The sequence below is a fragment of the Platichthys flesus genome, chromosome 5, assembly GCF_949316205.1.
Source record: "Platichthys flesus chromosome 5, fPlaFle2.1, whole genome shotgun sequence".
Taxonomy (NCBI): Eukaryota; Metazoa; Chordata; class Actinopteri; order Pleuronectiformes; family Pleuronectidae; genus Platichthys; species Platichthys flesus.
In genome coordinates, this window is record NC_084949.1 from 24,892,402 (window position 1) to 24,907,551 (window position 15,150).

The window sequence follows — 15,150 nt, forward strand, 5'->3', positions numbered from 1 at the left end:
AACATAATCTCACAGCAAACGTATTAGTTATTATACAGTGTAAGAAATATTTACAGAAGATGCAATTTATGTTTTTAATGAAAGTATTTAAAAAATGTAATTATGGATTTGAAAAAAAATAGTTCTACAGAAAGTACTGTGTGGATAAGGATGTATTTAGCATTTAAACAATAAAAACAACACCGTAGAAACTTCAACATTCTTCTTCTCGTGAAGTTTCTGCTGATGAATCCGTGGCAGTGACGTCAGCACGCTGCCCCGTGACGTGTCCGTCCGCTCCTAGGCTCACTGTGTTGTTCTTGATTAGAGACCCGGAAGTGAGCGAGCGCCCCCTCTGAGCTAGTGGTTAGCTGTGGCTGTTTCCCTGCGCGATGATAACACGGAGGAGCCGGGACACGCGACATTAACTGGTGTGGTCCAGTAACCAGCACGGGAGCCGGTGAACCTCAGTGACACAACCCGCCCGCCTCGGCTGCCATCGAGGCCGCTAAGCCAGCTCGCTCGTCAGCCATCTGGCAGGAACTGTCGCTAGCATTAGCTTTAGTGTTAGCCGCAGGTGACCGTTAGCAGGTAGTGCCCCCGGTGGTGGTGATGGCCGCGGCCCGGAGAGGATGTGCGTTGGCCGGGCTTCTCCTCCTGCTGCTGCTGGCTGGATGCAACGCGAGGATACACAAGCTCACCCTCCGGGTAAGTCGAGGGGACAGGCGGGTATGACTCGAGCTAGGTGGGTGTTAGCTCTGGGGGCTAACGCGGAGGGGAGTTAGCTGGTTGTAGTGGTTCTTATTAGCCCGATGGCTCGCTGGAATTAGCTGCACCGGGGGGGTCGTGATGTGTGGAACCGAATCAGAAGTGAATTGATGGAGAAGGGAGTCGTGTAGATGACGGGGACGTATTGTATGAAGATCACTGGTTCCGTGTTCATTAACTGAAGTGTCGTGCCTCAGCTCTCCTGTGTTAATCCTCCATTCTGGCTCCTCGCAGAATGAAAGTCGTTCCACCATCGACCTCAACAACTTCGGCTTCTTCGCCAACGGGACTCTGGACGTGAACCTGATTTCCCTGCGCCTCTCCAACGAGCAGCTGGTGAACTACAGCACCCACCCGGTAAGGATTGTGTGTGTGTAAGAGTTCACTTCACCATTGCGTGTTCAAATCAGGTGTTTTTGGGGGGTGGAACGTGTTAGCACCGCTCCTGCATTGAGCTGAACACTAGACTGCTCACGGCTGTGCACGTGGAGGGGTCCACCGAACACTTGTGGGGCTTCAGGGGTGAACAGTGTTACAGCCATATCCAAACAATTTAAATAACTGGTGAATGATTCTTCATACGTAAACAACAAACGACATCCAAGTGTCAGTAAGCCCTGATATTCAAATCCAACTGGAAACAGCGTCATTTTCACCATGTTTTTAGCCGAAATGGTGTTTAGGCCCCCCCCCCCCCCCTCCATCGGCACAGTGGTCAGTAGATAATAGAACAAGATCCATGAATTATTCTCTGTGTATATACTTATATTTAACATCGGTTTCCAACCTGTGGTGTGGGTTTTTTGACAGTTAGGGAAACAAATTTAGAAGCTATAATTTTTATCATTTAAAAAGAGTCACAGGATCCTTATGAGTTAGTTTGGTGTGAGACTGAATATGCTATTGAGTAGATTAGCCAGTCAATCCTTTAGTGGATGTTGGATTGGTGCAGTGATTCTTCTTTCTAGCTCGTGGGGTTGATGATATTTTTTTGTCTAATTCCGATTTGACCATAAGTTGAATGACGGAGTGAAATGTGCAATATGTTTACTGAAAATCATATGCTCCTCCTGACTGATCACATTTATCACGCTGTGTTTAGGTGGGTTTCACCCTCTCCAGGTCCCGTGTGAATGGAGTCCTGTCCTACACAGTGAGTACATCCAATATCTTAGTCGTGCAATTTTGCTTTCAGAGACAATTTCTGCCGTGTGTTGCATGACACTGACGCATCAGATTTATGATGTGCGCTGCATTGCTCATGTGTTAATTTTTTCTTCAGCAAGAGGAGACGGAGAGATGCCCGCTCACTACAGAAGATGTGCCCAAAAGTGACGAGCCCCTTATTCTTTTCCTCATCAATATCCACACCCTCAGGTTTGTAAAGATCCTCTCAGATACAGGCTGTGAGAAAGCAAATGATGATAATGACTTCACAGCAGAATTAAAACTGAATTCCTGCCTCCTGCTCCACAAAGTCTCCACAACTAACTCTAGTGTTCTGGATATTTTCTTCTTGTGAACATTGTTGACCCGGATAATCTCCTCAGAAGTGTTTCTTTCAGTGCACTGACTCCCTAATGTGATTGTTGAATGTCTTATGTGTGTGTTGTGTGCTTTTGTAGTGTCACAGTGAAAGCTATAGGTGATCAAGACAACATCTTGACAGCCAGGCTAAAGCCCCAAGAGCCTAAAGGTCAGTGTTGGTCATACTTTACACCTTTAACCTCCTGTCGCATCCACATGCCACCGCAATGAATGAGAGAATACATTTATACCAACTGTACTTTAAACATTTAATGTCCTGTAGGTACGAGAAAGACCAGGCAGGCTCCTGAACCCATGGATCCTGCAAAGAACCCAGATGAAACTGACAAGAACCCAGCTGAAACTGCAAAGACGGCAGAGAAACCAGAGGAAACTGTAAAGAAGGCAGATGACAAGACAACCCAGGACAAAATGGACAAGGCTGTGGATCAGGAGAAGGATGAGAAGACAGACTTGAAAGCACCAGAAGAAGATCCAAAAGAGGAGGACAGTGGAGTTGATGTGAGTAATGTTTGTGTCTGTCTCTGTGTGAGTGTGTGATCGCTTCATGAAATCAACGTCTAATCTTGTTTGTTTGTTTCAGCTGGGGAAGACCCAGCTACTGACTTTAGCTTTGGACAAAATCAACGGCTCCTATAACTTCAGTGTGAGTACAACCTTCCTAATGATGAGAGGAGAAATGGTATCTGCTCTGCGGTTGTGTGAAAGTCTCCGTCCCTCCTCCACAGTTCCACTTGGTGATTGGCCCACTGGCGCAGGGACTCTACAGCCTCAAATTCCACTACTGCCAGAACAAGATCCCTGGGTTCAAACTGCCCTACTCATTCACTGTAAGTAGAGTGTGCTGAAGTCGGGGGGGTTGTTGGGCCACATCTGTGCACATGTGAACCGTGAATGTGTTTCGTCTGCAGGTGGAAGTGAAGGAGAAGAACCTGGGCGGCTACCTGTCTGCAGCAGAAATCCCCCTGTCCCGTCTGTACATCTGTATGGCTGGAGTGTTCTTCTGCGCTGCCATGGTCTGGGTGTACACGCTCATGAAGCACAGGTACACAGAACTGACATGAGATCAGATTCACAGGATCTGGCAGCTTCCTCATTGAAAGTTACCACAGGACTCTGCGGCCTCCGTGGTCAAACTGTTTACACTCATGTTTTTGAATCTACTGTGGAGATGTTCAAATGCAGATTCTGACACCTGGTACTTTGCCTGTCGGCCAATACCAGTTAAAGAAACCCACTTACAACAGATTTTAAAAGCTGTGTGATACTAGACCTGTGTGTGTTTTGTATGCTGGTATTAGAACATTCCCTTATATATGGAGAAGTCATTATTTTGTGTGTTTATTTACAGGTACAGCGTGTTTAAGATACACTGGCTGATGGCAGCGCTGGCCTTCACCAAGGCCACGTCACTGGTTTTCCACAGTGTGAGTAACTCTCTCTTCTCTTGTGTCGTTATTCTGATTGTTTATATTGTGAAGTCTGTTTATTCTGTCTTTGAACTGCTCGTGGAGCTCATCACCCGTCAGGACTCTGTTTGTAAAAAGATTCTCTCCTCATGTCTCAGATCAACTTTTACTTCATCAACACCGAGGGGCATCCAATCGAAGGCTGGGCTGTCATGTATTACATCACACATCTGTAAGTACACTCTCTCCAGGGTGTGAAAGGAAGTCTCTTTGTTAAATACATCTAACCACTGACCCTATCACCGTGTCTCCAGGCTCAAAGGGGCTCTCCTCTTCATCACACTGGCACTGATCGGCACCGGCTGGGCCTTCGTGAAATACATCCTGTCCGACAAGGAGAAGAAGATCTTCATGATCGTCATCCCCCTGCAGGTGCGTGTGCTTGAGAACCAGCAGCTGTGTGGAGTTGTGTAACATTCAGTGGGTTTGACTCAGTGACCGACTCTTCTGTGGTCCTCCAGGTTCTGGCTAACGTTGCCTACATCATCATCGAGTCGACAGAGGAAGGCTCCAGTGAATACTACCTGTGGAAGGAGATCCTCTTTCTGGTTGACCTCATCTGCTGTGGAGCCATTCTCTTCCCTGTTGTCTGGTCAGTGTGTGTGTGCATGGTTCATCTAGTTGGTTTCAGTTTCCCTAGTAAAAGCCCATTAGTGTACAAGCATCTGGCTGTTTCCATAGAAGCTGTTTTCAGACCTGAACCTCAGTTAACGTCCAACACATTTGTCTTTACAGGTCGATCCGTCATCTCCAGGAAGCTTCCAGCATCGACGGCAAAGGTACGAGACTCGATCACCAGTCAAGTCATCATTCATCAGGTTTAATGTCGAGCTGGTCATTTACTTCTAACACTTCTTTTTCAGCTGCCATGAATTTGGAGAAGCTCAAGCTCTTCCGGCATTACTATGTGATGGTAAGAGGAAGTTCCACCCTACCTCCCGACATCCGTCCATCATCTGTCAAACAACTGCCAACAACACCATAAGCTGACACTTGTTGTGTACTGCACTGAATACTGAAGCTTTTTGTGGTGTTGCAGATAAAAGAAAGAATTCAGTTATATTGGTTTTAAGCTTTAGACAACCAACCATGTACAGTTTCTGAAAACCCTGTTCTCTTCTTTTCAGATTGTGTGTTACATCTACTTCACGAGGATCATAGCCATTCTGCTCAAGGTCACCATGCCTTTCCAGTGGCAGTGGTGCTACGAGGTAAGATAGTCATCTACCATGAAACTGACTTTATTACTTTATGAGACTTTAAGCTGCCATCAGGCTCTAAATGCTTCAAGCTGTCTGTTTGTTTCCGTGGTTGATTTGTGCATTGGTCACATGTTGAGGCTTCAAAACAGAAATTCACAAACCAGTGGTTGTCGGTGGGTTGACACAAGTGTGTGTGTGTGTGTGTGTGTGCCCCAGTTCCATTTGCTTGAATATTAGCATATAGGTGGAAGTAGAAAATGCTGCAGGATACACAAACCTTTTCGTATATAGAAACACTGACAGAGCCTTGGGTATAATTCCAGTTATATGGAGTTTACTTGCATGTTTGTTGTGTAGAAGCTTTTTAATTCTGATAAAAAAATTGGCAGCTGAACTCGGACTGTGAGGAGTGTAAATCTTTTCGATATTGGCACACACACATTACACAACATTCCTACCATCTGTCACTAAACACCCACTCTCTCATCTGTGTTTTTCCAGTTTCTGGTAGAAGTGTCCACTCTGATCTTTTTTGTGTTGACGGGCTACAAGTTCCGACCGGCATCCAACAACCCGTACCTGCAGCTTCCCCAGGACGAGGAGGACAACGAGATGGACGAAGTGTAAGTGCACACGTCTGCATGAGTCCTTCCCTCCACCTCATCCTCTGAACCTTCCTCTGTCCCTCCTTTAATCTGTAGCCGTCTTTATACAGCAGTAACCAGGTTCCATCAAATGTTTTAACAGAATTTCCAGTAAACCAGCAAACACAAATGAACCGTGACCTTGTTGTGAATTAGAAGTTGTTGCAATTCTCCACTTAGTTGTCACAAGACCATTACAGAACAAGATGACGTGATGAAAGCAGGAGTCAGACGTCGAACAATCAAAACAAAAGTGGAAGACACAATAGAAATACAACATTTATGTTTTATCAAATATTAATTTGAGTAACATTACTCTTCCTAATGCTCCTCATAGATCTGATGTTTCGTCTTTCCTTTTTCCCTCTGTCCAGTTTAACATTTAATGAATAATAAGTCACATGCTTCATATGCATCATGGTTTATTTGCTAAGCCTGTGTCCGCTGCACTTTGTCTAACAATGCTTTTTATCAGCCTTATAACCCTTTTGTGAAAAAAATTAATGCAAATTCCTGCATTTTACTGAATACTTCTTAATACTGCATGTGTTGTCTTCATTGATTCAGTGACTATATATATACTTGTAAAAAAAACTTGTCTTAACTTATTGTTATCAAAAACTTGATCTGAAGCTCAATACTAAAGCTGTTCTGTAAACAGACCCATATTCATGTCACACTTAAAACACCGGCTTCCTGTTTAAGCCACGCCCACTTCCGGTTCATGTCTTGTATGGATCATTTAGTTGGTTGACCAGATACAGGTACTGATGTCCTTGCTCATCCCCAGTTGCTGCTCTCTGCTTTCCTCCCTGTGCAGAGTGACTGAGTCCGGGGCTCTGGAGGGGATTTCCAACGTGAAGAAGACGTCGAACGGGCGCGAGCGCCAGAGGGAGTCGACCTTGTGAGCGGGACGCCGCATCTGTTGGATGGACCCACAGAACACATCCCCCAGACCAGCCTGGTTTGAAGGGATGCACATGGACCAAGGCACTCCACCCACGTTGACAGCTATCACTTTGAAACTCCTGCGTCGTGGCAAGAGTTTTTAAATAAATAAAAGGGGCCGTGCTTCCAGAGAGGAGACGCGTCCGGTGTCTGGCTATGCAAAGAAAAAAAGAAAAATCAAACAAAACAAACAAAAAAAGACTCTGAACGGTTTCATGAGGCGACGAGCTCCTGCCACATGAGGAGATATGGAAATGAGCTGTGATGTTCTTTACTGTTTCCATCTCTCTTTCGCGCCTTTCTCTCTCTGTATCCCCCCCCCAATTCCCCTTTCTCTATCTCTCCCCAAAGATAATTATCATTTTAGAGAGACTTGCTTTCAGGTGTGTTTGTATTGGCTATTTAAACGGTACTTTACCTGTTGGTGTGTGCTGTGAGTTCACGTGTGTGAATGAGGGGAACACATCCATTCTTTTTTGGAGACATTAGCCTGAAACTCAGGTAACAGGCTAATCAGTATAAAGTTAAAACATGCATCGTGTTCCCCCACGCAGCCAGGACTCACTGATTGGTTATTATATGGCTTCAGAACCGCAAACCCACAATATGTTACGTTTTTATATATTTGATTTGTATATTGAAATATATATTTAAGGGTGTAAACTATTGTATATTTCAATATATGGACTTATTTGCATATTGAAAGGTTCTGTTTCAGTATTATTGTTTATGCTGGCGTGGTGCGAGTCCGTCATGTGGACCGCTGCTGTAAATTAGTGCTTTAGTGGTTGAGGTCGACTCAACGTGTGGACCTTGGGTCAGTTTCTTAAATAACCAGAGCAGTGCCCCCCCCACCCTCCCCTGTTCAACCACAGCCTTGTTTTCTCTTCATGTTTGGCCGTTCTGTGCCGATCTGCGCAGGGAGGGGACCTAACTGATCATTTTTGATTTCATCTGCTTTTGGTTTTTACCTTTTTCGTTTTTTTTTCTGCTCTTGATGTGAAGCTTGTTTTATTAATTATTGACGACTTATTGGTTTCGTGAAAGATCAGAAAACGTGTGCAGCCCGGGGAGGGGGGGGGGGGCGTAGGTGGCCATGTGTAAATAATTTGTTGATACGAAAGCAGGCACATAACACTTTGATAAGAACTGCATAGACGCGTTATAGACAAGAGTTTTTGATTCCTTTTAACAGACTTGGGGGGGGGGGGGACTGGCGGAATCGATGAAAGACTACTGAGATTTACCCACACTCCCTAACTCACTCACTCCTGCACAGGGGCGAGCGAGCTGCTCAGTGCTGGCAGACTGTCCTTGTGACTCCAGGCTCCCGATGATGAGACATAACAAACCAAATGAGAGGAGGAGGTGTTGTGCTTGTACAGGAAGCTGTTTGTGTGAACTGTCACAATAAAGCTGGTGTTCTGGAAAGATCTCAAGTCGAGTCGTATCAGGCACGTGTGTCTCAAAGCTCTGTTTTCATTTAACCTTTTTAATGCCTTTGTGAATTCACTCTGACACTTGGAACTGATACCACTAGCCTGCATTAAATGTGAATCAACTGTTAGGAGGCAGTTAGCTTAGCATAAAGACTGGAAACGGGGGGAGATGATTAGCTGAAGATTTTCAAAAGGTAAAAATGACAGTTTCATATAATTTAATATTTAGTTTGCTTCATCCGTTGACAGAAGTGTAAATATATAAGTGGTTTAGAGCCGATATATGTGTTGCATCATTTAGCGTCTCATGGACATCTCTGTCTGACCAGAGATTATAGACTGATCTCAAAGATGAAGTGAAAGCATCTCAATCACTGCTCATGCTGCAGGTAAAGGTCATAACTCAGGCCTCCTCCATGTTAATGTATAGGACATAAGCCAAACTAAGAAGGAAGTTTAATGAGATGTTAATCATCCCATGTAATTCTTAAAGAAAAAATAGCAAAATGTTAAATTCAAGGTCAATGTTCCCAATAGAATGCTTCTTCTTTTCAACTCTTATCCATAGTGATTTTAATATGTTGAGGTTTTGGATTAAACGTCACATTTGGTCCCTTACATGCTGATACTCTACAGTCCACACACCTCATGCATTTATTGACTAAATAAGTGGTTGATCAACAGATAATTAAAACCATTGATCGCTGGAAGCTCTGCTTTGCCCCCTACTGATAATTAACCTAAACCACAGGCTTCACAAAATTATGCAAACAACCTGGAAATCCTCAGAGATAATACTTTTTAATCCTTGAAGAACTTGTGAAAATGTCAAGGAAGTAAAATTACAAATACAGAGATAGTAAACTTCCAATTATAACTTAAAGTACAGCTCATATATTCGTATTGTATTGAGTATATACAAATTATACATGGTGTGGTGCAGATGACAAGTGAACCACGTGAGGAGGGAGTTAAACCTTGTCCTCAGCATCTTCATCTTCCCCTGTTTGATTATCAGATCTGTGGTGTCAGTGTTGCACATCTGTAGAGGTGAGTGTCACCAGACTCATTCATATGGTTCAGTCCAGTCTGTGGTGTCAGTGCTGCATATCTGTAGAGGTAAGTTTCACCAGACTCATTCATATGGTTCAGTCCAGTCTGTGGCGTCAGTGCTTCACATCTGTAGAGGTAAGTGTCACCAGACTCATTCATATGGTTCAGTCCAGTCTGTGGTGTCAGTGCTGCATATCTGTAGAGGTAAGTTTCACCAGACTCATTCATATGGTTCAGTCCAGTCGGTGATGTCAGTGCTGTATATGTAGAGGTAAGCATCACCTGACTCTTTCACATGGTCCAGTCCAGTCTGTGATGTCAGTGCTGCACATCTGTAAAGGTAAGCATCACCAGACTCTTTCATATGGTCCAGTCCAGTCTGTGGTGTCAGTGCTGCACATCTGTAGAGGTTAGCACCACAAGACTCATTCATATAATCCAGTCCAGTCGGTGATGTCAGTGCTGTATATGTAGAGGTAAGCATCACCTGACTCTTTCACATGGTCCAGTCCAGTCGGTGATGTCAGTGCTGGTGCCGGCTCAGCCCCTCCCTCCTCCTGTGCTCTCCGCAGTCCGCAGTAACCGAGCCCCGGATCAGACTGCAGTCTCCATCCAGCCCGCTCCTCCTCCTCCTCCTCTTCCTCCCTGCACTCATGTGAGTACCACAGCTTATTTCTTCTGCTTTTAATTAATATCACAAACGTAACATGATTGTTTTCTTTATAGCATAAATATTTGATCAGCGTTGCTGCGACTTTTCTGCAGCGTCATGGACAATAAAGTTCATTGTTTTGCGTCATCGTTCACCCCCCCCCCCCCCCCCCCTCGTGCACGTGCATGGAAATCTTGACCCATGAGGTTATTAAATGTAAAGATAAAACTGCGTGTACAGACTCTGTGGGAACGCGTCCCGGGGATTAGAGCATTTCATTCCGTCATAAATCACCTGAATTCCTCCTCAGCGGTCCCGGGGCTCAATCGGGTGTTTGTTAGGAGTTAATCCGTCTCGAGGGCTCTGATCTGGGGGGTGAGATGAGACCGTGCACGCGGTTCCTCCGTGACCTCGAAACGCCTTTGGATGAGAGGAGCCACGAGGCGGATGATGCAGCAGATCTGTGCCTGACTGAGTGTCCTCTGTGCGGTGCAGTGCGAGCAGGAGGACGTGTCCTGTTTCACGTCTGCAGCACCGACACAGACTCGAGAAGCTCGTTCTGATCCCAGCTCGTCTCCTGCAGCTGTTTCTCCAGATTAAAGATTTACACCGTATCTTTCTACAAGAAACCCTCTAATAGTTCCTTTATTTAGAAAGAGAACTTCAGATTGTTAAAAATTTGATCACAGAATAAGACTTTTAGTAAGAATAGTATTCACAATCATAATAATAGTAATATTAATAATGATAATATAGATAAGAATACTCACAATAATCATAATAATAGGTATGATAATCATAATGATGATGACGTCACAAACATACAGGTTAAACACTGACATTCATCCCAACGTCTATCACACGACTCAATAAGGAAACATTTTGCTTTCAGCCTTGTTCCATGACATCTGCACTTTCTCAGATTTGTAGGTTTTAATCACAGTTTTTATTTATTTTATTAAGATGAATTTGTGATTATTTCACAAACCACAAACAAACCACAGCTTCTGCAGATGTGATGGAGAGAGGAAAAACTGTTTCCAACTTTGAGAGCTTCTTCCTTTGAGCTTTGAGGTTTTAAACGTTTAAATGTATCCGCCAGTAGAGCGTCTCAAATGAAGAGTGACGTTGTTTCCTTGTGTGTATCAATTTGTCTGAGCTTCAGTTCATCAATCGCCTCATTTCTCAAAGTGTGTGATTTCTCTGTGTGTGTGTTCTTCCTCAGGACTTTCACCCCAGTGTTCGCGTTCCTGGCCCTCGTGGCTTCGGCCGGAGGAAGTGTTGGGTAAGTTGACACTGCAAAGCCCGAAGTGTGATGAACCCTATGGATGATCCCCGTTATTCAGGTGATCGCTGAAAACAATCCGGCCACTAGGTGGCGCCTCCAGCCTTCGGGACAAAGAACAGCTCCAAGGACAAAGCTGAAATCTGAAAACTGTTAAGTCATTAAAAATGCTGATGACACTTCAATGTTTGTTGACAATTCAGATAAAAAAACTGAAGGCCTTTTGGCCATGTAGTACTTCTCTATAGTAAAATCCCCACAAGTTGCTCTTTGGTACAGGGATGAGACATTTTGATACAACATTTGTGGTTATGATATTAGGAAAATGTATATTTTATATATATATATTTACACATATGTATATTATTTTAGCTGTTGCCTATTTCACAGTCTGTATCTCACAAGGATAACTAACTTACAGTGCATCGGTTCCCTCTGATCCATCGGTATTATACTGAAATGCTTCTGTAGTACTTCTAAGTACTTTTTGGTTTGAGCCTTAGACCAATAATCGTCTCTGTTAATAGATCCATGTTGGAATAAACTCATACATATACTTTCAAGTAAGATCTGAGGCTCCATCTTCATCTAACATCTGCGCAGAAGATCTTTCTTCAACAGCATTTGACAATTTGTTCCGACACTAATAGTGATCTGACCTTAAAATACAGAATCCTCCCTCTGTTACAGGCCGAGCTCCAACAACAGCTTCTGCACAGAGTCAAAGGAATGTCTCCAGTTTGAGCTCGTCTGCAAAACAGATGAATATGAGGTGAGTGAACCAGTTACCTGTCCATCAAGCTCTTCTGACACTGCTCTGCTCTCTTATCCCCATCTTTAACGTGTGTGTGTGTGTGTGTGTGTGTGTTTGTGTGTTCAGGTGCGACACTACAGCCCCACACGTTGGGTGTCCACTGATGCCGAAGCGTATTTCATGGGAGTGGGTGCAGCCATGGCTTTCAGGAGACTTTTCCAGTATATAACTGGAGCCAATGATGGAGGTGAGGACATCACTGGAGAGGAACACCAGCCTCAGGGTAATGTGTGTGTGTGTGTGTCTCATATGTGTGTCATGTGTGTTTACAGGCGTCCAGATGGACATGACTGCTCCTGTCCTGGTCAAGATCCCAGAGGAGACCAGGATGTGGGAGCCGGCGATCTACACGCTGAGCTTCCCGCTGCCGGCCGCCTACCAGGACAAACCCCCCGCACCCACCTGTGACAAGGTGAGCTGAGCCCCGGAGCTACCGAGGGATGAGGAGGGACAAGGAGGAATGAGGACAAATGAGGAGGGATGAGGACGAATGAGGAGGAATGAGGAGGAATGAGGAGGAATGAAGAGGGACGAGGAGGAATGAGGACGAATGAGGAGGGATGAGGACGAATGAGGAGGAATGAGGAGGGACGAGGAGGAATGAAGAGGGAAGAGGAGGGACTAGGAGGGATGAGGAGGAATGAGGAGGGATGAGGAAGGATGAGGAGGAATGAGGAGGAATGAGGAGGAATGATGAGGGACGAGGAGGAATGAAGAGGAAAGAGGAGGGACGAGGAGGGATGAGGAGGGATGAGGAGGAATGATGAGGGACGAGGAGGAATGAAGAGGGAAGAGGAGGGACGAGGAGGGATGAGGAGGGATGAGGAGGAATGAGGAGGGACAAGGAGGAATGAAGAGGGAAGAGGAGGGACGAGGAGGGATGAGGAGGAATGAGGAGTGACGAGGAGGAATGAGGAGGGACGAGGAGGGACGAGGAGGAATGAAGAGTCAATTGCTTTTATCCTCCTTTTAGCCGTGTGTAATCTGACCGGTGGTGTTTTGTTTGTCGATCGATGGAGAGCATTGATGAGTTCACAGTTTTTAGTTCTGCCTGCTCGGCTGCTCTCACTCAGCAGAACAGAAATAGATTGTGATGCATCGTTAAAGCCACTGAGCTGTTTTATGATTTCATAATCCATAGTCTGTGCTGGATCTGTTTTATTCATCTGACACGGTGCAGAAACGTCCTTCTTCTCCAGTTATTATCCAGTGTCACATCTTATTTTCTTCCAGTGATTGATTCATTATTACGGAACATTACAAAGTTAAAAGAGAATGTTTTAAAGAGTTATTTAAAGAGCCAAAGCTGAATCAATAAATCAATAAATAAAATATTGGGTTAGGGTTAAGTGTCTGTTAACTTAAATTTTGGTTGATTTTTAGTTTTAAAATCTTTCAGTCACTGAGTCAATATATTTTCCTACAATATTTATGGTTTGATAGACAATACATTTTCTGTTTTTGTGTCTTTTTGTCTTCACATTCTGCACGAGGACGAGAATTCATGTTGTTTTATTTCTCTGTGGACGTGACGCATGTTGTTTGCTGACGATGCGTCTGTGTTTCTACGACAGCTGTATTTCACGGAGATGCCGGAGATGGACGTGTACGTGAGGAGCTACGGAGGCTGGATGCTGTCGGTCACCTCCCGGCTTCAGTCCCACATGCTGACCAAAGAGCTGCAGAGAGTCCGAGCCTCGTACAACCACAGCTACCACTACGGAGTCGGCTACGACAGGTTTGAACTGCATCCTTCCTCTCCTTTACTCTCGTTCCTTATGACTTTTTCACATTCTTGTCCTCCTCTTCCTCACTCTTTTTGTGTGTTTGTGTTTATGTGTGTGTCCAGTCCCTTGAAGTTGTTGAACAGGCACAACGAGGTGTGGTATGTGGCCGAGGGGGAGCCTGTTTGCACGGATCCAAAGGAGCCGACCCCCCCTCACACACCCAGGGCGACCCTGACCGACTCGCCCACACTCCCTCCGTCCGACCCTCTCCCTCACACACTCTCCGACTCCCCCGCACTCCCCCCCTCCAACTCCTCCTCCTCCACGGCGGCCAACTCCTCGTCACCAGCGCCGTCTGACCCTCCCGCTCTCACCCCATCCGACCTTCCTCCCAGTCCCTCATCCCACCTGCCCACGGACGCCGGCCATCCTCCCACCACCGTCCAGATCCCACTGGACCCAACGACCAACTCTTCCGACGCCGACACCGCGACCCCCTCCCTGGAGCCCCTGTCGGACGCTGCCCTGTGGAACAGCACGGCCCACAGCTCCGAGGACCCACAGACTGACAGCAGCCCCGCGGTGGAGCCAGACAACGCTCAGTAACAACCTCCATGTTCGTCTGTGAGCTGGTCCCAGGTATATTAACATGGAGTCTAAGTAGAAAAAAATATCTCTATTCCTGTGTGTCTCACTAACTCCTCTTTGCGTAATTCACTATATGTTGTATCACAGCTTTGCACCTGCAGCTTCGTGCATCAGCAAACCCAAGCCATTTAGGATCAAGTAGGTGTTAGTCAGAAAGTTAGACAGTTCCTGTGTGAAGTGTGATGGCAGGAGAGAGAGAGAGAGAGAGAGAGAGAGTGAGAGAGAGAGACAGAGAGACGTCTGCTCATCATCCGTTTAAAACCCAACTCCACTATTATAACTTTAATGGAAACCTGTGTGTAATAATATCATGATTAATAAAATGTGACAAACCTCGTTAGGTCATTTTATCAGAGTAAACTTTACCGTGTTTCTATGCTGTTGTTAACTATGATTGTTATTAAGCTTCATTTCTCCATTGAGCTTCTCGTCAGTTGTTTTCATGAAACGTGGCAACATCATTATAAATCATTACATTCATTGGGATCTTTGGTGCAGACGTAAACAAAGGTACTAAAACTGTACTGCTCTATTTAATACTATATCTTATTCGATTTTTCAAAGTAACACTTCTTATAATTAATATTTATTTAAAAATTTACGTCTATATTATTGTTATTGTTTCGTTTTCAGATCAGATTTTTTGGGCACCAAGAATTTAATAAATATATATGAATATAAAAGTATAACTTATGCTTGATTTGTATCTTCATCCAGAGTCACTGATTTGAATGTTTGATTAAAACATAAAACTGAATCCAAGTCACTTCCTAATAATATCACCAATCTTTGAACTGATCCAAAGATCCCAAAGAATCACAGCTGAGAGAACCGATGCAATAAAAGTCTCATCGGTTGGATTCTGTACAAACTGCTGAGTAGGATGAACACTGTATGTTCTGAGGAAAGTGCAATAAAAACACATAACAAACCCTCGTTGGACTCATTGTGTTGTTTGTGTCTATAGCCTTGAT

The 15,150-nt window shown here is 44.7% G+C and overlaps 2 protein-coding genes across 3 annotated transcripts; both read left to right on the forward strand.

Moving 5' to 3' along the window:
- Positions 1-297: 297 nt before the first annotated feature.
- Positions 298-7,997, forward strand: LOC133953868 (protein GPR108). Of its 2 annotated transcripts, XM_062388014.1 has the most exons (18): positions 300-687; positions 982-1,104; positions 1,850-1,900; positions 2,030-2,124; positions 2,373-2,443; positions 2,558-2,796; positions 2,879-2,941; positions 3,024-3,125; positions 3,207-3,340; positions 3,647-3,722; positions 3,863-3,936; positions 4,019-4,136; positions 4,226-4,356; positions 4,500-4,543; positions 4,628-4,677; positions 4,892-4,975; positions 5,468-5,589; positions 6,431-7,997. In XM_062388014.1, the coding sequence occupies exons 1-18, from the start codon at positions 592-594 to the stop codon at positions 6,516-6,518; spliced, it is 1,761 nt and encodes a 586-aa protein (XP_062243998.1). In that variant the 5' UTR covers positions 300-591; the 3' UTR covers positions 6,519-7,997. The 2 variants fall into 2 exon arrangements, with proteins under 2 accessions (XP_062243996.1, XP_062243998.1); XM_062388012.1 differs by having other exon boundaries at positions 298-687; positions 4,500-4,677.
- Positions 7,998-9,565: 1,568 nt separating this feature from the next.
- Positions 9,566-15,112, forward strand: soul5l (heme-binding protein soul5, like). Its single transcript, XM_062387038.1, has 7 exons — positions 9,566-9,705; positions 10,928-10,987; positions 11,678-11,759; positions 11,868-11,988; positions 12,074-12,213; positions 13,376-13,539; positions 13,651-15,112. Coding segments are annotated over exons 1-7 (1,053 nt in total). The 5' UTR covers positions 9,566-9,703; the 3' UTR covers positions 14,135-15,112.
- Positions 15,113-15,150: the final 38 nt, after the last annotated feature.